The 22,310-nt window shown below is 37.2% G+C and overlaps 1 protein-coding gene across 1 annotated transcript; it reads right to left on the reverse strand.

Annotated features, from left to right (window-relative positions):
* Positions 1–501: 501 nt before the first annotated feature.
* Positions 502–14,230, reverse strand: ORC4 (origin recognition complex subunit 4). Its single transcript, XM_090018479.1, has 16 exons — positions 14,124–14,230; positions 13,764–13,854; positions 13,616–13,672; positions 9,610–9,657; positions 6,874–6,924; positions 6,717–6,760; positions 6,493–6,556; positions 6,240–6,326; positions 5,069–5,160; positions 4,868–4,963; positions 4,270–4,379; positions 3,381–3,473; positions 3,235–3,299; positions 1,248–1,391; positions 817–904; positions 502–701 (listed from the first exon to the last, which is right to left on the reverse strand). The coding sequence occupies exons 1-15, from the start codon at positions 14,228–14,230 to the stop codon at positions 863–865; spliced, it is 1,191 nt and encodes a 396-aa protein (XP_089874605.1). The 3' UTR covers positions 502–701; positions 817–862.
* Positions 14,231–22,310: the final 8,080 nt, after the last annotated feature.

Below are 22,310 nucleotides of genomic sequence, written 5' to 3' on the forward strand. Positions count from 1 at the left end.
ACCAGTCTGATATTCCTTATATCTTATGGATCTGGATGTACCTTTAAGTTATTGGATCTTATTTGGATCTAGACTCAGGTTCAGGTTTGAAGCAGGCATAACCCAGTCCACATGCGATCCATTTACACGCCTACACCCAAATGTTTATGCAACTTTAGGTAGCAATAAATAATTTCAACTCTTTAAATTATCTGAGTCAGGTTTGGGCTTCTCATTTTCTCAACCTGATATAACCCAAACATGGCCCTATAGGCCTATACTATCAGGTAAGGTTTGGTTAGTCATTAACAATCTTACTTTGTGGGGCTCTATCCGGGTCCTATGTAATACTGCCCATGTATAATATGTGTCATACATTTAGGATAGAGGATAATATGTACCTGAAGATACTAAAACATAATGTTAGAAAAGCAATTCAGACAAAGCCGGTTAGTTCAAGCATGTAACCAAAGAGGCCAATGAGTTTTTTAAGTCTTGTGTACAGATCTGTCACATGGACACGGCAGTGGCTACGGGGATAAGGCCACCTTTACGGTGTTTCCAATATAACTAATATATAAAGAGACAGAACAGAGTCAAAATGGCGTATCATTGTGGCATGGGGGTATATAAATCTATCAAGTTTGGGGATGCATATATTGAAGCACTACCATCTGAATCAGCTGTTTTAGCTTAGTACCTGGGTCCAAACATATATGAGCCTGGAAAAAAGAAAACAAAATAAAAAACAGAAACATCATAACAAATCTGAATCAAACAAAAGTTGGTTGATTGCAAAAGAAAGCATAGCATCAGTATGCACAAGAAAAAGCTCACCAACTGATATCCCTGTTATTCAGCCAAGGACCAAAGAGAACACCTTTCATTTGAAGGCCTCTCGATTGAACAATTTCTGGAGAATAGTCTGGCACGAAAGAATAAATTTTCAATGTCAGAAACATGCAGTTGCATAAACCAACAGCAGTTCTTGAAGTCAACAACCAGACTTGGCTTTCTGGTGTATTATCCTGATATGGTTTCAGCATCTACATAAATGTGCATTTGTTCAGGTGACAACCTGTAGATGGTATCTCAGGATGAACTGCACTGAGCCAGAAAGGGGACCTACTAAAGCTCACGATTTAATGTGAAGATAGTTGTACTTGTTGGTGACGGTCAGCAGAGAATACAATACTAGAAGGCTGAATCTCCTAGAAAGGGACTTGACAATGTAAATATTTGTTTAGATCTTCAATGCAGGAACTTACAGGACAATTGCGGTTCAATTCCAGTCCATGATAAAGCTCATCAGGTGACACCAAGAGCTTCACAGGGCGAAATTCAGTAGACAATGTGCGTCCCCTATTGTCTGTAAAACTTATCAGTTGACACTCTATAAGGTGTTCAAAAGCCTGCAGGAGAAACCAAATATCAGTTTATGACTTCCAACAGCCTTGAAATTGTTCCCCGTGAGTTTCATAAGCAGTTGCCAGCTCACGAAACCCTTGGGAAGGAGCAAATCTATCCACATGTTTGATCATTTGTGGTATGCAATCCTATTTTACCAAGAGACTGTAATTAAACAAAACGTTTCTTTCTCAGGGATACTGCATAACAGGTTAAGCATGTGACAGGCTGAAATTTTCATTATATGTTTGCAATTGAGATACCACTTGGTGGTATCATGAAGCTGCATGGGAAAAACTTCTAGCACAAAATTTAACTGACACGTATCAGAGTTGACAAAGTACAGAATTCCGGGAAAGGCTGAAGAGTAAGTAAAGTTTCACCAATAGAAAATGGAGGGTGCCTCAATTCATTAATTAACTTGAGAATGATCCCATTTTTAATGACAGAGAGCCACAGCCATAAACTTTTCAAACACACGGCAAACTGGAGATACCACTCCAATGCTCTCCTACAAAATTAAATGCATCATCTATTTGCTCAAATCATTCAAGAAATACCAGATTTGCTTGTGCAGATATTAAGTGGCATTACAAGGCAATTAGTACCATAATTGCACTTGGACCAAGCAATTGAGCCTTAGACTGTATGTTTTGTCTTTTGATTCCATGCCCACACTTTTCACCTCTTCCTGTAACCAAATGTATACATATCTTTGTAGGAGGCTCTTTTTTGTGGAATAGATTTGCAGTGAACAGTCAAGTAAAACAGTTGTAACAAGAAAGCATATATTGGTGAAATGATAATCATGATTTCTTTAGCTTTCCTAGAGGGCTCCAGAGGCACAACAGGAGATCTGGTGAGCACATCAAATGGGTGAATAGTCTAATGGCACATATGCCCGTAATGAGAGGATTGAAGAAAAAATTCATGTCATTCCCACTTAGATCCAATCTGCATCTCTTCATTGTTTACTTTTCCTCCCACTTTTTCTATGAAATGGAAAAGAAGTACAACAGTTTATGGAAACTCTTGTAATGAGTAATGCAAAAAACAATTGTTGCCAGGAAGACTCAGTAAAGAATATATTAACATAACAACAAGCTCTTCCTGTTGTTTCTGTTAGCTTGAAAAGAAAAGAAACCATGGCATCTTGTGCATATGGAGACATTATAATTCCTGTTCTTTTCCCTCAACCCTTCACATGGGTACAGGTATTGCTATGTGCTATGACAGGAGCACAGCTTGTATAACAGTTATTTTTTGAAAAGAAGGGCATGAAGGTGAAGATGGTCGTACATATTATGCAGACTATAGACATGCAAACACATGATTGTACGCACAAATATGCAGGGGAATAGACACCCACACACAATCAGAAGGGTTGAATTATGTTTTTTCTCTTTTTTCTCTTTTTCTCTTTTTTGCCTATGTACCATTGACTATGCTTAGCAGAATCACTTGTCTATACATCTGTATGATAAGGTTGAAATACTGACATACATTACCTTGGGCATGATTCCAGCCCTAACTTTATCGGTTAACAAGCTCAAGACTAACTCATTAGGATAGGAAGCATGTGTGAGCATCAATTAATGCTCAGTTCTCTGTCCCAAACTAAGCAAGTTTCTGCTAAACAGCCATTAACTGAAACATTTTATAGAGTGATCAGTGAAGCTGAATTATTGTTCAGATATTAAAACAAATAAGCAAAAAAATACAATGACATTGATTGCAGTAAAAGGAACCCTTGTAAAAGTAATTATTTCCTATCCTCAAAATAAGCAAAAAAAATCAAACACATTGCTTGCACTAAAAGGAATCCTTCTGAAATTGATTATGTCCTACCCTCAAACAAACTTGATGTGAATAATAATCACAAGTTTGATGAACAACATGTAGAGCTTTATACTCTGCAAGAAGCATCAGCTGACTCAGTTCCATATGATGAATATGTCACAAATAAGAATATAATAAATCAACAATAATTAGACCTTTTATTATTGAATTGAAGTTGTATGATTCAGCTTCTCTGCTCTCAATTCTGTTCATGCACACAAGAATGTACAGCTCCAAGATTGAAGCATCTGCTTGAAAAGATAAGCAAAAAAAGTACTTAAACTCTCTCCAGACTTTAACTGCAATTACTAACAGATGCATCCTGAAATTTGTAAAATACAAACTTTTGATCCATTGCAGAACAAGCACACATTTATGAACAGGAGACATTTTATCTAAGATCAATATCTATTTCAACAATGATGTGATAGGTTGTAATCCACCACCATATCCATCAGCATCACCTGTCATGATCTTGGTGCATAAATTTGGAGGACAGCCTTACATAGGAATTGTATCAATGAACCGATAATTGCAATGCAAACACATTATTTCCAAACTAGTACCTTTCTACTATGCTAGCAGGCCAAGAGATGGCAACTATGTACGTGTATATAACTAGGATCTTAGGAATCATGATCAATGATTTTATCTAAGATCAATATCTATTTCAACAATGATGTGACAGGTTGTAATCCACCACCATATCCATCAGCATCACCTGTCATGATCTTGGTGCATAAATTTGGAGGACAGCCTTACATAGGAATTGTATCAATGAACCGATAATTGCAATGCAAACACATTATTTCCAAACTAGTACCTTTCTACTATGCTAGCAGGCCAAGAGATGGCAACTATGTACGTGTATATAACTAGGATCTTAGGAATCATGATCAATGATGTGAACAGTACAAGTAAGCACGCTACAAAAAAGTCAAGGGATAATTGAGTATTACAGTAATCAATTTCTTTTCAGTTAAAAAAATTTATAGGATTATGTTAGCATGTCCTATTGGTACTCTGAGTTTATGTGCATTATACCTTGAAGGCTATCTGACTTAGGTTGCCTTTGAACAGATGATGCAGCTTGCTTAAACTCTTCAAGTGTGAGGAACCCCGTTCCTAGATTCATGTCAGAAACAGCATGAAATCTGGCAGCATAATTTTTTCACTCAGTAATTTTAGAGCATTTAGAACAGATGATGTAGGAAACAAGTCGACAACATATAGCAATGGTCTATGGACAATAACTGTATAGGTAATAATTGAATCACCTACAGAAAATGCAATAGACTGGAAAAAGAGGCAGTGCTAGCATCAGCTATGGCATCCAGAATACCTGTAAAACATTGATTTCCCAAGACTTTCTGAACTTTGTCAAGGATAATTTGTTGTTGCGTTTTAGAAATTGTAAGGTGCATTATCATCCCTTGATATAGCTTAACAAGAAATACATAACAACAACTGATATATTTGATATCCTGTGATATTTCAATGCAATGAAAAAAGACTTTTATTGCCAACACATGTTCATAGCAAACATCTCAAGCAACCATGCACTGGAAAATCAATAACAATAAGTATGAAATAAAACTTTTAGGAACCATTCAAGAATGACAGCCAAGAAAAACACCTTCACGGAAAGGATACATGAAGCTTTTTGTTGAACTCAACTGCAAAACTGACATGGGAGAAACTTGAATTGGTGGGCAAACACAATATGTGTTTGCATAATCTGTATCAGTACATTAAGCTCAATCAAAACAAATGCTTCAAGGTAATATTACTAGTTGGCATAAATATGTGAAAGCAACATTCCAAGCACCAGATGCTCAGGTACCTCTGTAAATCTTCTCTGGAAGGAGGAAAAAATAATAGCTTCCTGTGCGAGAAACGAGACCGTACTCTCTTTTCTAGGAGCTGGTCAGCATCCTGTACTTGAAGGCCAGGTCTTACTTAGCATTACAAATAATAAAATTGAAGATTTTTCTGCTTATATAAATGCTTCTTACATGATAATACACGACACCACTTGGAAATTTAGCAATTAAAACTCAAAGACAGAAACATGCTTTCTCGGCTCGATGAGGCACATGCATTAAATATTTTCAGATGATTAGATATATTTTTCAAGTGCTCAATGTTTTGAATATTTCTTTTTCTGAGAATTCAAATTTCTGAAATGAATAATGAGGAAAAGAAAAATAAAGAACTTCATTCAATTATTTGTCCAGTGCAGAATTCATTTTTAGAAACAAAGCCAGTTCACTCCATTCTTTCTCTAATGAAATTGGGACATAATCTATTTGGGGTCAAGTGAGTGCACCAGGGCATAACACAAAAAAAGTTCGCCCTCAGGAAACAAATCCTCAGATTGCTTCTTTTTGGGAAAAAAATATTCCATGATAAATTTCCATTCATGATTAACCAACTACTATCATGGCATGACATTTTAATGATGATTTGGACTTCCCAACAGGTGATGAAGAAGTTCCTCAAATATAACAAATTATTTACATCTTTTCTCTAGATTATGCTCACCTATTTAGAGATCAGTCATGAAAATAATGAGAAGCAGGGGATTTAGCAACTTTTTATTCCATAAAATCATAGTTTTATGGGCATATGAGATGCTTGATCTGTTGCACCTGTTCTTTCAAAGGAACGCATTACATCCATTTTCATTCATGCATATTGGAGTTCTACATTTTTGTAATAATTGTTCAAATCAGTATTTTGCTATTCCTGTTTGTTGCTTCTTTTCTTCTTTGTAGGCAGCTCAAACAAATTTGATACAGATTATTCTGTATAGTGCATCTGGATTAAAAGGTTTTCACTAGGTGGCAGTTCTTACAAATTAAGCATTATATGCAAGTGTATCTAAGAGTCGCTCTGGAAATTGTCACTGAGTTGCCCTTAACCCATTATACAATTTGAACAAAGGTGAGAAATTACTATCACATTGAAAAGTTGATCAAGATAAAAATAAAAGTGACAAACAAATAACATACCAGACGACAACTGAGACCAACCACTACAGCCTGTGATGGAACAGACTGAATTGCATCCAACAAACTGTACAAAACCCGTTGCTTTCCCTGAAAAGTGCATCAATGAAAGTAAACAGATATTTGTTTGTTTTAGCATTTTTCAAATTCTAACACAATACATGCAATTTTACAAATCAGTAGAGCTGCGACCAAATAGCAAGGGAATGGACCTCACTTCAAAATTAGGAGAATAAATGGGAGGGACCAAACACACCTGTGCAAAACAATCAAACTCATCCAGTACAAATACAATTGCTTTGTGTGCTAATGCACATTCTCTGACAAAAAAATATCATGTCAGTGAGAAAACATGAAGAATAAGATCAAGCAATCTGAAAGCTACTAGAATTTAGAAATAATATCGAAAAAGCTTTTGTAACCAATAGATATTGAACTATGGTATCTGAATTATTGCATTGACAAACATGGACAGCAGACCTTAACATGGAAATCATGAAATCAGAATTATCATCAAATGAGGCCTGTAAAGAACACGTGTTGTTTCAGTATCCTAACACTACACATAAAAAAGCTTCACACATTTCTTTGATCAATAAAACAAGAAATAAGTCACAAATAAGATGGTAAAAGTCACCATTTTTGAGAATACTAATTGATGTTCCAAGCATAACTGCCTAGATATTTCCTGCAACAACAACAAATGCATCAATTTCATGGACACTAACTCCTCATTTCAATAGAAATAATGAAAGATCATTAATGAGATAAAAGCCTATAGTGCCAGAAAGTATCTACAGAAGAAGGTAAACATGCATGTGTATATGATTTCAATCAAACAGATTGATTAAGATGCTACAGATGAACCAAGGTCTACACTTATTGTTCTATGGATAATCCCACCAGTCAACCATGTCCATTGTAATCAAATACAAAAGGAATAATAGAGTGCCTCTTATGGGCTTTACAAACACATAAAAGTGTATACACAAGGACCACTTATGGGTCAAATATAATCACACAAGCACAACCCACAAATGGGCAAGAAACAACAACAACAACAACTACGCCTTCATCCCAAAACAATTGGGGTCGGTGATATGAACCAAAAAAGAAAATCATTCTGGGTCTTCCACATGAATCCTTCTCCTCCAATCATTTCTATCCAATGTCATGTCCTCGGTGAGGTTCAAAGCATTCATATCCTTACCTATCAACTCCATCCAAGTCTTCTTAGGCCTACCCCGACCTCTTTTAACTAATATATTTTCCCATTTCTCCATCCTTCTAACTGGGGTATCATTAGGCCTTCGCCGAATATGTCCAAACCACCGTAGACGATTCTCTCTCATCTTATTTTCAATGGATGCAACGCCTACCTTCTTACGTATCTCCTCGTTCGAATCTTATCTTTTATTGTATTTCCACACATCCATCTAAGCATACGCATCTCAGCTACACTCATTTTTTGAATATGATGTCTCTTGACAGCCCAACATTCTGTACCATATAGTAAAGCGGGCCTAATTGTCGTCCTATGAAACTTTCCCTTCAACCGCAATGGCATTCTACGATCGCACAACACTCCAATTGCAGTTTTCCATTTCATCCACCCAACCTTTATCCTATGATTTACATCTCCATCAATTTCTCCATACTTTTGAATGATAGATCCCAAATATTTGAAACAGTCATCCACCGGTATTTCTTGCTCACCAAGCTTCACTACACTCCCATTACTACTTCGTTGCTTACTAAACCGACATTCCATATATTTTGTCTTACTCCTACTCAACTTAAAACATCTTGCTTCCAATGTTTGTCTCCATAATTCAAGAAAATGTAGATTATTATTGGAGATTATTACTTAAGTTAAGCATTACAAAGAAGAGGGGTTCAACCCTTTTATATGCACAAAGACCAAAAAAGAGGGCCTTGGGACCCTCCCCAATGGCTACAAATAGAGTTGTTGGGGAGGTCCCAACGACTCTTTCAAGAAAGTCTTAAATGCCCTTTAGCTTTAGCTAAAGGACATTTAAGTAAACAAAAAGATAACAATAAAAATAAATTACTGTTGTGCCCCTAATCGGCACAGCCTATTACAACAGGTGAAATGACAAAAATACCCTTAATGGTATTACCTATTACATCAACATAATAAATATATATACATATATATATATATGAATATACATAATAAGTATATATATATATATATACTTTAACAGTTCATATGTTCCTATAGCGTCCAGAAGTCCATTGAGTAATGGTGTTCCACATTTAGTACTCTATGAGCATTTTCCAAAATCTGACTTTCTTCTTTCTTATCTGTGGGTTCATCCGTACTATTTTTGCAGTTAATTCTTGGTTTTGTCTAAAATTAAGAATCATAGCTATTCAATTACAAAAATAATATATTTGTGTTTTTGTATGACTCATCAAACATCTCTGGAATAAAATAGTACTATTTTACTGACTTTAATCTCTCACCCATTACATTACTCATTTGGCATATTCTTTTTCTAGCAATTCAAAGCTTAAACAAGACCATTTTTGTGTGAACAAGTGTTTTTGTGTGTGTGTGACATTTCCAAATAATAATGCTTACAAGAAGTCCATTTTTCTGGCATAAATATGGTTTAATGAAGTTTGTTAAATTAAACAAAGAAGAAACAGATGCAGCATATGACCAAACCTATACAGGGGCAAATATGGAACAAGATTTGTGGCTAACTAGGGTTATTAACCCAATCGCACTAATGTCACCTTAAAAAAGAAGAAAAGGAGAAAGAAAAAGGCCCTCATTCACTTCTTATTCCATGTTTCTATGGACCTACATGTGAGGATGGATTGACTACAATAAGGGTCGGCTTACATTCCGCTCAAAGATTGCTCTCACACATTTAGAGTTGACAAAAATGCCCTCTTATGCAAGAAGCACTTGGATGATATAATGAAGGTTTTGGTTCTCCATTTTAGCATATGAGATGGATGGCTTGTGCTTGTTTAATTGCTGCAGTACATCGAACATCAAAGAGAATTCAATATTATGCCAAATTTGCCAAAAACTGTAAACAAATTAATTTCCTGGAAATTTGCTTTAGGTAAAGCGTCATTGACATAATATATTTAACAATTAAGACATGAATTATAACAGTTCAGAACTTCAGCTATTCGAATGAAGCAAGCACTGTTATTGCAACAAATACTCTAAAAAAGGGACCATCAAACACTAGGATGTCTTTTTTTATTAAAATAAGGCACATTAAAACCATCCCCGTATTCATTTGTTTCTTTTGAGAAAAATGAAGAACAAGGGCAATTTAACAGCAAACAAATAAATAATTTAAGAAAGAGAATCAGATAGTAAGACCTTAAGTGCACAACGGTCATTGCTGTGCAGCATCCCATTCAGCCTAACCTGCAAAATTGTTAAGTACAAGAATAGTTCATTGCACAATTCAAATTTCACAGTGGATATAGTGGACAATGACAAAGAGATTCATCATTAATAACAACAAAAGTACATGAAGAGAAGTGCAAACTAGCAAGCATCAGAATGTTAGGGAAAGGCAAGATTTCTTACGATCTGCAGCAATAAAAAAAATAGTAAACAGATATACATATATAATACAAGCATATATGCAATATACATGGATTATATTTATTGCACTCAAACCATACACTAGTAGAAAGTAATGGTTGCAAGCTTGCTCTATCAATTTGACCCAACAGATGTGTTTGGCGTGATTAGTTAATTAGGAATCACACATAAGATCAAGTGCTTTCAATGTAACAATGTGCTCTTTTGAGTATGAAATTTTGGCATAATGTGTACCATCAATTTCTAAAGCTTCTTAAAAATCCTGCATAGACAACACACTTGACAATCCAAAACATGCCATTGACTAAACCATGTAGGTTATATCCATTGGACTTGATCTACCAAAAAAAAGATATACATACATACATACATACCAAGATATATATAGGGCCAACATTTGGTCATGTCACCATTATGTACAAATGAGTTCTTTTTTACTTTTATTGTTTTTTTGGTTGTTTTTATTGAAACGAAACTAACCTTATAGATGTGACTGGTGGGCACAATTTTATGAACCTTGAAAATCCAATGACCTACAATATGCTATATTTTCTCAGCTCATAAAATCATATTTTTTCATCAAAAAAATACGATCCAAAAGTTGGTTCCTAGCATTTCAAGTTTTCAGTTATGCTGAATCAATCTATGAGGTCCAATTGAGTTAACAGGACCTGAGCCTATGATTTCTAGCTCATTCAGACAGTCAGGTCGACAAGACCAAATAGTACCCCATACATACATACATACATACATACATACATACATACATAATCTATGTGACCGAACCTCTTGCTTCTAGCCAATCAAAAATTTACAAAATATTGTATAGTATTAAAATTACCTCTCTCACACATATTTCCTTCTTGTGCTCCATATATTTTCTCTTTCTCTGCTCTAAATTTGTAATATCATGGGTATTTGGAAAATCATTCAAATGTATCAATCACACAAGTCACAATAAGACATTAGAGTCTCTTTCATATATCATTCATTTCTATGCCTTCCTCCTCTTCTATGCTTACTTTGGTAAAATGGCCTCCCCCTCCCCCTCCCCCTCCCCCTCCCCCTGTAGTGCAAACCATTCTCATTTCTTTCCTTCTCCCTTTCCAATTCTTATGGATCACACTAAGTCACAATAAAACACTAAAATCCCTTCCATATTTCATTCATTTCTTCACCTTCTTCCTATTTTATGCTTACTTTGGTAAATGACCTGCCCCCCCCCCCCTCCAATGCAAACTTTCTTGCAATAAAGTGGGGAATTTAGTTGTAACCTAAGTCACACGGACTCGGCTATAAGGTCGACGCACCCGCATCGACACGCCCTGACACGGGTGTGGCTTCGGACACAGGGTGGACACGGTCAACGCACCGAGGCCAAGTCCGTCCATATTTTGGACTCGGTCAACTTTGACCGAGTCTATTTTTGTTCATTTTTTAGGGCAAAAGACGTATAAAAACTATAAAAAAAATTGATCTTTTTATATATTTTTTTAATATATATATATATATAGCCGAGTCTTATTATTGTTATATATATAGCTGTGTCCCCTAATGGGCACAACTTTGACCGAGTCTTATATATATATATATATATATATATATATATATATATATATATATATATATATATATATATATATATATATATATATATATATAGCCGTGTCCCCGTGTCCAAAAATTTTGAAATTGCTCCGCACCCGTGTCACACCCGCACCCATGTGACATAGGTTGTAACACGCTTATCATGAATCTAATTGGATATAGCTTGATAGCTTAGACCTAACCCTATTTTTATTTTGACACACAAGGGCAGCCATAGGCGTATAATTAAAAATATGGATCATAGCTCCTTTTTAAGAACTCATCTTACTTAAACACTTCAGTCCTACTTGTAATTATGCTTGTTTATAAAAATGAAGAATGCAAGGACTTTTCACCAGAGTATGTGTGTCTTAGTGTGTGTAATGATAAATTCCATGCAGTTGAACACTTTATACTAACATTTTAGCTTAAATTCTACAACAAAAAACTCATAGTTTTGAAATAAACCACTTGAAACTGGATTTTGATGCCCGTTGAAAATTCCTCCTACATAAATACACCCACTATCAGGAAACATGTTACGCACACGCACACACAAATGCATATGCATATGCACACACTCACACGCAGACAATGTGCACACATGCGTAGAGGATGCAAAACATATGCATAAATATACATTACATATGATCTATATGCATCCACTCTACTACACACACATACGCACACACAAAGAGTGAAGAACAAACACATACAATATATATGTCCTGCGTTCATACACAATATGCATGCATGCACACATAGACACACGGCATGGCATGTATCGTGCTTGCTCTCTATCTTAAAAGAGAATTCCAATAAACCATTTTGTTTTTTCAAGTGTTGAAAGGATAGAAATGTCCAACCTTTCTTTAGGCACTAGCACAAGTGATTCCATGGAAATAAGAAGAAAAATAGCTTTCACCATTTCAAAAGGTACATACAAGATTGCAATTATTTGCATTATGGTAATTGAACGTACCACAGAAGTCATACAATATTAGCAACAAAAGTTTTTTCCTTCTCTTATTCAGTGCTATCCAAGTTAATTTGATTCTCACCCTATAGAAGTAGAAATATTACAAGTTGAAGTTTAGTTTGTTCGCAAATTCCTACAGATTGATCACTTCACAGATCTATGCTCAAGTTTCACACATAACAAAAGAAAAGAAAAAAAAAAGGAGAGATAGAATCCACTTAGTTGTTAAAGGATATCATTACATAAGGAAAGGTTGGAATATACTAAGAAATAAGATATTTACTTGATAAATACACAAAGAAGAAAGGACCACCAATGGTCCCACAGAAACTACCTACAAACAGTAGGGCAATTCCATTTCAACAAAAGACACCAGAGCGCCATAGCTGTGTCCATCAATGGACTAAAAATGGGAAATTTAGTGGGTGACAACCCTCAAAAGGTTTCATTTCTAGATATCAGTCCCAAACCATAAAAGAAACACATAATAAAATCATTTGTCTACTACAGCCTTTAGGCTTGCACATTATGCACTAAATGTTTAATAGTGCAGAGGATGTCTGACTTACTTCCTATACTACTTGTTGCAAACCATGCTGACGTGTCTCTCTTCTTACAAGTTTCATAATAACCAAAACAGATAGCACAAGACCGACACATAAATCAAAAGGGATAGAGTTCATTCTTTGTGCAAAGGGACACCAGATATAGGAAAATATGTATTCTAGAGGAAATAAGCTTTTGATAGTTTAAACATATGAGCGGCTTGATAAATTGCACCAGCGGTAAAACCAAAAAGAAAAAACAATATAAATTTGTGAACAGCCTTCTGTTCTAGATGTCTTTCAAGCCGCTTGTATATCCCTACCATATCTTAAAGGCCTTTATCTATTCCCCTACACTACACTCTTATCAAATGGCTATAACTGGCTAATGCATTGGCTTGAATCCACTACAATTCTGGTCCAAATTCTTTTCTTTTCATAGTTTCAAGGAATTTCACGATGTTGTGGCATAAATTACACTTCATTTTTCAAAATGGACGAATTAAAGGATAGAGCTTCCTACATTCATCTAGTGAGTGAACTCATCACTAGCAATTTAATAGAATCAACTCAGACAATCAAAACTTGGTCCTAAATATGTTGAGAGAAACATAATTCACAAGAAATTAATCGGGCAAAAAGTTACAGACATGAAAATGCTTACCACCGATACGAAATCAAGGTGTTCCGCCCCCAAATCGTCGAGGACGAGATCTAATACCTACCACATGATGTGAATAAGTAAATAATTTGTCGATGGTGATGATGAATGATCGATGATAATGATGACAAGTGGGGAATCAAGAAATTACCGCAGCTTTGCCGCAGCCCCTGGGGCCGAGCAGGAGGACGGAGTTGTTGCAGGCCTCGGTGACGGCATTCAAAAGGACGAATTTTAGCTTGCTGTAAAAGAAATTGAAGAGAAAATTCAGAGATGCGAAAGAAATGGTAGCGGCGGAGATGATGGCGTTGACGGTAATGATGACAGAAGTAGGAAATGCGCCTGAAAGTTGGGGGGTAATGTCGCTGCAGTGATTATGGCGATTGTAGTCATGATGGTGGTGATGTAATGAAGGTAATGATGTTAATGAGGAAGCTAATGTGATTATGTGATGATGGTATCGATGGTGGGTAAGTGGTGGTGGCGGTGGTGATGGGAGTAGTGAAGGAACCTGTAGTTGCTTTCAGGATCAGAGGAGAAGCATTTGAAGATGAATTTGGGGTCGCAGAGCCTCGTCCTGATCAACGTTAGAGCATCCCCCGATGCCTCAGCTGCCATCTCTCTCTCTTTCTCTCTCTCTTCTCTCTCAATGCGAGGGGAATCTCCCGCCATTTTAGAGGGAGAAAAGGAGACAATGGACACCAGATCCAAACACGAAATCGGAACGATCCGACTCGGGTCCAACCCTTATCATGTGAAGGAGTATTGAGAGAGAGACTAGGTTAGGTCCAATGATCGGGCCAATTCGGGTGCTTTAAAAAATTGGGCGATTTTTAGGTTTGATTCCGCCGTGAATTTCTTTTAGAAATTTAAAGTATTTATTAAAAAAAATGAATAAAAAAATTAATGTTTGAAATGGCCCGATTCAAATATGAACCATTCAATTCAATTGGGACTGATTTTGTCGTTGTTTTTCTTGATCCATTCAGTTCAATTCAACTCATATAGTTTTTATTTCTCGAAAAACTCACTGATTTTTGAAAAAAACCGATCTACTTTGTCAACCTATTTTAACAACTTTAATAAGGTCTCTTGGTTTTTCACCCACTGCTTCTTTTGTTTGATGCTCTTTTTCTACGAAAGAGGTCTTTTTTTCATAGGAAAAAGCATGTTCTTAAGAGGAGTGAAACAAACATGTCTATGAGAACTGAGAAGTATGTGGTGGAGTTATATATAATAAAACAAAAAGGAAGCATCTTTCTTATTAAAATAGGTTTACACTATCACGAACCCAGCCTTCGAAATTGGGCAGTGCTGAGCTCTATTAAGGCCGTGACACATACCTTCTTCTCATGGTAATCCCTTTCCTTTTTTTAGCCTCATTTTCAATGGAACGTAACGTGCCTTACACCCCCTTGGGAGGAGAGAGGGCTCAGTTCTAAGATCATATTGAAGGCCCATTTCTACAATACTTACAAAATAATAGTATGAAATTTATGCCTTTCAAAAAAAATAGTATGAAATTTTTCTTAATTTCTAGCCTACATGTTTTTTTGGTCGATATTTGTTGCTATGACCATAAGTTGGGTAGACTTGTTTAACTGTGCAAGTTGGGTGTTGAATTATGGAGTTTGTAGACCGACAATGTGGATAATTGGTATTTGTTTCTTATGAAGAAGATCCTTTAAAAGCTTCAGCAGAGAGAAGAAAACGTCTTTTGTATTGCCTTGGGAGATAGCCAAGTATGCTATTTATAGGCTGAACAACGTACACCGGTTTACATACATGAAAAACGATAACTATGTGATTATTGTTTTTGATAATGACTATCAAAAACAATAGTCAGCAACCTTTACTTTGTTTACCGGACTCTTCATACGTTAAACTGTTTGAGTTCTTTATTGACTGAACTCTTTATGTGCTGAAGTATTCTAGACGAGGTTCACTCCTTTTAGATGTTTACGTGGAAAGGGTGTTGATTGTAGCCTTATCATGTCCCTGCGAGCTCAACGTGGGGTCAATGACGTTGAGCTTGTTACGGAAAAAGATGAACCTTGGGAATAAAAGAGGCTTCATGAGCCCATCAGCCAGTTGGTCAGACGATGAGAGAAATTAAACTTGAAAATAACATTTTTGCACATGATCCCGTACGAAGTGCAAGTCAATTTCAACATGTTTAGTGCGAGCATGAAAGACTGGATTTGCAGCAAGGTAAAGCGCACCAATATTATCACACCAAAGTATGGTTGGCGAAGAGGGGGCGGGACCAAGATCAATCAGGAGAGACCGTAGCCAGAGAAGCTCCGATTTAGCGTAGGCTAGCAACTTGTACTCGGCTTCAGTGCTTGAGTGGGCTACGGTCCTTTGCTTGCGAGAAGACCAAGAGATCATATTGGTGCCCAAAAACATAGCAAAACCACTTGTGGATTTGTGGTCATCAAGACTTTTGGCCTAATCGGCATCGGAATAGGCTGTGAGTAGAAAAGAGGAGGATCGTAAGAAAAATAGACCATGTTGAATGGTGCTTTTAACATACCGAAGAATATGCTTGACTACCGACCAGTGAGTCACCATGGGACGATGCATGAATTAATACACATTGTTGACGGCAAAAGCAATATCAGGCTGAGTGATGGTGAGATACTAAAGGCCACCAACTATACTGCGGTATAGTGTCGGGTTATAGAACGCATAGGCATCATCTTTAAGTAGCCGAGTAGTGGAGCTCAAGGGAGTGGAGACGGGCTTTGCATCCGCCATAGAAGCACGATGAAGGAGATTCGAGGCATAAGTACGCTGGCACAAATGAAGACCTGAGGAAGTGTAAAGCACTTCAATGCCCAAGAAATAGTTTAGATGCACAAGGTCTTTGACGGAGAAGGCTCGCCTAAGTTGCTGAATTAATTGGTTTATGGCATTATGTGAACTTCCTGTAATTATGATATCATCAACGTAGACGAGAACATACATAATCAAAGCACGGTCTCGAAAGACAAATAGAGACATCTGGAATCCACATGACTGAAGATAAGAGCTGAGGCAGTGATACCAGGCACGCAGAGTCTGTTTGAGACCATACAAAGCATGTTCTAGCTTACAAACATAATGAGGATGAAAACTATCTTCAAAACTAGGAGGTTATGCCATATAAACATCTTCGGAGAGAAGACCATTGAGAAAAGCAGTGTTAAAATCCAATTGATGTAGAGGCCATATGAACGAGACCGCAAGGGCAATAACCACTCGGATGGTGGTAGGTTTTACCACGAGGCTGAAAGTCTTAGAAAAATCAATACCTTCTTCTTAATGAAACCCCTTGGCAACAAGTCGAGTTTTGTATTGAGCAATGGAGCCATCAGCATGGTGTTTAATTCGGAAGACCCATTTGGAGCCAACAACATTACATTAAGGAAGAAGAGGAACAAGGTGTCACGTATGATGGAGTTGTAAAGCATTAAACTCTTCTTGCATGGCTGAGCACCACTTAAGATCAAGACTGACCTGTTTGAAGGAGGTGGGTTCAGATGTGAGTAAAACTGGGCTAAAGAGAGTAAACGAAATCGGATAGCGAGAAGAATAAAAGGTACGCGGTTTAAGAGAGTTGGTTATGGATCGAGTAACCATAGGATGAACATGATCAGGGGGCTGTTTGAAACGAGTTCGGGAGAGACAATGATTGGTAGAGAGGGAGGTGGTGAGGTAAGTTCAGGGAAGCCAGTAGTAGGAACGGGACACGTACCATTAGTGGGGGACGGAGGGGGAAGAGAAGAATCGGGTGAAGGTGGTGCTTCAGAAGCCGGCAAGGGTAGGGAATCTTGGGGAGGAAGAAGAACGGGTGGGGAAAGACCCCAGGCAGAGAAGGAAGGTGAAAGGGAGTAGGGTTCAGAACATATGGGTCCAAGAGTGAACTCATCAAAGTAAACGTGGTGAGAGACATAGGTGTAGTTACGAGATGGGTCAAGACATAGATAACCCTTATGGCAAGGGGCATATCCAAGAAAGATGCAGGAGACGGTCTTGGGGTGAAATTTGGTGGGGAGATATGGTGTTAATTGGGGGTAGCAGCGGGCACCAAAAACTTGAAGATGATCATAGGTAGGTTGGTTATTAAAAAGTAGCTTGTAAGGTGTTTTACGATGAAGGACTAAGGTGGGCAGACGGTTGATAATATAGACAGTGGTACGAAAAGCTTCGACCCAGAAAGAGTGTGGTAAAGACAAGGAAGAAAGCAGGCACAGACCGGTTTCAACAACATACCGATGTTTTCGTTCAATGAGATCATTTTGCTCGGGAGTGTGTGGGCACAAAAACCGATGTAGTATGCCATGGTCTCGTAAGAAGTTTTCAAACTCACGACTGATGAACTCTTCTCCATTATCAGATTGAAAGGTGTGGATGGAGGTTTGCAGTTGTTTTTCAATAACAAACTTAAAGGCTTTGAAGCATTCAAAAACTTTTGACTTAGTGTGCAAAGGAAAAAGCCATGAAACCGAGAAAAATCATCTACAATAAGAAGATAAAAGCAAAAATCTTCACGTGAATTGACTGGAGCGGGTCTCCAGACATTGGCGTGAAGAAGTTCGAGAGGAGAATTTGTGGATGAAGCTGAGTGTCCAAAAGGCAGTTTATGAGCCTTGCCAATAAGACAACTTTCATACCCCTTTGTTTTGTTATTTTTATTAACAAAAATAACATGACTAGAATGTAAATGAGAGATAATCTTCTTATTTGCATGACCGAGACGTTTGTGCCAAATGTCAAATAAAGCTACTATGCTTGCATATGCCACCACTTGTGTATGGTGATCCGGTTTAATTGGGTAGAGCCTCGCATGGGATTTTGGTCCCCGTAGATGAATCTTGCCTATCTGATGATCATTGACAAGAAATTCAAAAATACAATCATTATGTTCATTAAACTTTTCCACAGATAAAAGATTATTCGTAATAGCCAAAACGTAAAGAACATCTTTTAGGCAAAAAGTGGAGCCTTGAGAATTCAAAATAAGATTACCAGTGTGGGAGATAGAGAGCATCTTACCATTACCCACCATAACATGCTCACCACCATGATGTGACGATTTTTTAGAAAATTGTTGATCATCCATGGTTAGATGATTTGTAGCATCAGTATCAAGATACCAGTAATCATCATTGGATTGCTGAAGAGTCATGGCTGAAAAGGCTTTAGGAATGTCCCAGCAGGTCTTAGCAGTGTGCCCTCATTTTCCGCAAAATTGACATGTTATGGTGCCACGCCCGCCTTGATAACCGAGGTTGTTATTATTGGTTGTGTTGGGAGAGGGACTTCTTCCTTGACCCCTCCCACGACCTCTATTAAAATTATGACCACGACCTCGGCCTCTGAAAGTGGTGAAGGCCGTTTGCTGAGATTCAGATGTTTCAGGAATCTTGATATGAGATAAAAGCACATGTTTTTCCTGATTAAGAAGCAAATCATATAAATCAGTAAAAGAGTATGATACTGAATTGGTTATGACAGATGTCACAAAGCTCTCATATTCATGAGGTAGACCATTCAGTGCAATTTGGATTAATTCTTCATCGTCTACGGGGTGATTTGCGACAGCAAGTGAGTTGGCTAGAAATTTGATGCCATTCAAATAGGACAACATATTCAGTTTTTTTTCTTAATGAAAGTTAAGAGTCTTAATGGAGATTGAGACCCATATGATTTTTCTAAAGTAAGTTAAGCCTCACATGTTGTTTTGGTTCTTATAATTTGACCAAGAACAAATGATAGCTTTTATCCAACTAAGTGCCAATTGGTCGAAGCGAGCCCAAATAGGATAACTTAGATTTTCTATCTTACCTTCGTCTAGCGTGACAATAAAAAGCTCTGGTTGAGGAGACGACCCATAAACAAATTTAAGAAGGTCTTGACTGATCATGATGAACTCAAGCTGAGATCTCCACAATAAATAGTTGTCTCAATTAAGCTTAATCGAGACGAGGCTTGCAATAGCGCTCCACTGGGTCATAGGGTAGGGAAGAGACGACGATAAGGCCATGTCAAACTCGATGTAGAGTCGTGGCTCTGATACCATGTAAAAGCTTCAACAGAAAGAAAAAGTCTTTTGTATTGCATTGGGAGATAGCCAAGTAGGCTATTTATAGGCATATAGTGGTTTATATACATGAAAAACGATAACTCTGTGATTATTGTTTTTGATAATGATTATAAAAAACAATAGTCAGCAACCTTTAATTGCATTCTTCGTTGACCAGACTCTTCACATGTTAAACTGTTTGAGTTCTTTATTGACCGAACTCTTTATGTGCTGGAGTATTCTGGACACAGGAGAGGTTCACTCTGTTTAGATGTTACGTAGAAAGGGTGTCGACTGTATCCTTATCAGATCCATATGACAAAATTTGACTGGGGGAATTGGTTTGAGGTAGGGATGTCAACTAATCAAATTTTATCCCATATCCAACTGAATACGGATTAGTCAGAACCTGGCCAATATTTGGATTTTGCAGATATCCGAATCCAATTACATGGCAAAAATCAGATTTAGTATGAGCTTTTCTTCAATCCAATTTCGAATCATAATGTATTGGTCACATCTGACCCGAATTCGAACAATTTACATCCCTAGTTCCAGTTTGGTTTCCTACGATGAAATGTGAACTCAGATGGAAATACACTGGTCTTGATTAAGGCTCATGCATGGTAATTTTTGGAATTTCTTCCTTGTGTCTAAAAGATGCTTAGCAACCCTTGATTTTTCTTTAATTTTTCTATTCTTCTTTTTTTTTGAAAGGCAAGCTTGAGTCAGGCAGACCCTACCAGATATCTCTTAAGTCCCATGTGGCATAGGGATTCGAACCTAGGCCTTCAAAGATGCTTAGCAACCCTTGATTTTTCTTTATTTTTTTAGTATGAAGCTGGCCGATCTGTTTTAAGACAATGCTTATGCGAAGCAGCATAGTGGCTGAAGATACTGTTATCTAGAACTTTTATATGTCCTTAGAAAATCAGGATTTATTGTTATTAATGCAACTTTGTTTATTATCTGACTTTTTTATTATTTACACCGAAAAACCGCCCACAGGATCATAGATCCAGTCACGCTGGATCTGCCTGCCATACTTAAGGTCGCTGTCCTGACAGTGTAAAAACTCTATGGGCTTACCCCTTACCTCCAGAGAGTCGCCATGTGGTTTACTAGCATACTTTTTTTTTTTTTGAAAGGCAAGCTGGGGTTAGGCATACCCCTACCAGATAATTCTTAAACCTCATGTGGCAGAGGGATTCGAACCTGGGCCTTCAGCTTGTCACAGGACTCTGTTTACCACATGGGATACCACCTCGATGGTGGTTTATTATCCCACTTACAACTGCTAATGCACTAAACTTTTATGTCAATATATCACATTGTTAACATGCTAAAAAAATGGTCGATGTATGGTTAGGTTGCTATGATATCTGAATGTTTTTTTTCTTTATTTTAAAATTCTATGTTGTTTTTCATGAAACTAACTTCACAGATGCCACATATATATATTTTGGTTAGTGAGAATCGACTCTTGAATCCAATTATGACACATAGGCATGAAAGTTCAACAGCCTAAAATGTGGGATACTTTTTGGCTCCTAAAATTGTACCTTTTATCTGTACAAAAATGATCTAGGAGCCTGTTCCTAACATTTGGATCATACTGAATCCATCTGAGGTCCGATTAGGTTTACATGAACTGTACTTATGATTTTCTAGCTCATTCCTATGGTCAAGGCAACATGACCAAATATTAACTAATTAAAAAATAATTAATAGTATGTTGATACCCACTTAATGTTAACCTGTTAAAAGAGGTGTTAATGGTATGTTGTTTGCAATAATCAACCTGTGAACAATCTAGTTTTAATTTAATTTTACTAATAGCTATTATTAGGAAAAAATGTTACTACCCTTAGTATTGTACATCAGTTTACACGTTCACAAGGGAAAAACTATTATTTAGAAGATTGAAAATTGAAAATAATGAAAAGGGTCATACTTAGAGTAGTCCTATATTTCAGCTGCTGGACTGGTAGGGGTGAAAGCGGGTCAGGTCTGGATCTAATAACCAACCCGATTAAAGGTATTTCACAGGCGGATACAGTCCATAAAATAATGTCTGCTTTATAAATGGGTCGGATTCAAAACAAAAAATGACAGGTTTTGTCAGGTCAGAATTTGATAAATAACTGGGTTTGAAACTGGGTCTGACCTGACCCATTTTACATATATCACATGAAAACCAATACACGACCGATTCTCTATGAATCTAGTATCAGAGGGGGATCAGATTATATCTGGATCCAGAATTCTACTAAATGTTCTAGGTCAGGTCCGGATCTAGAACCAGGCCCATTCATTGAAAATCGGATCAACCCTGGCCCGTTTTTGCAAGAATCCACACTCAAACTTTCGTTACATATTCAAACACTTTATCAATGCACCAAGTAGACCCTAGAGAGTCCGGACCTGGGCACGAGTTTGGGAAACTGGGTATTGGTCTTGGTCCGGATCCATCTTTTATAACTGTATCCTGGTTCGGATGCTGACAGCATAAGCCAGACTTGGTCAAGTCTTTTACATAAAAAAGTAGTGGATCTTAACAGAACCCGGGTCAGACCTAAGTCTGACCCAAGTTCATTATTTCAGACCTGATACATTAATCCCAAATCC

Source organism: Nuphar pumila, chromosome 10 (genome assembly GCF_984573655.1).
Source record: "Nuphar pumila chromosome 10, dmNupPumi1.hap1.1, whole genome shotgun sequence".
In the NCBI taxonomy this organism is placed as follows: domain Eukaryota; kingdom Viridiplantae; phylum Streptophyta; class Magnoliopsida; order Nymphaeales; family Nymphaeaceae; genus Nuphar; species Nuphar pumila.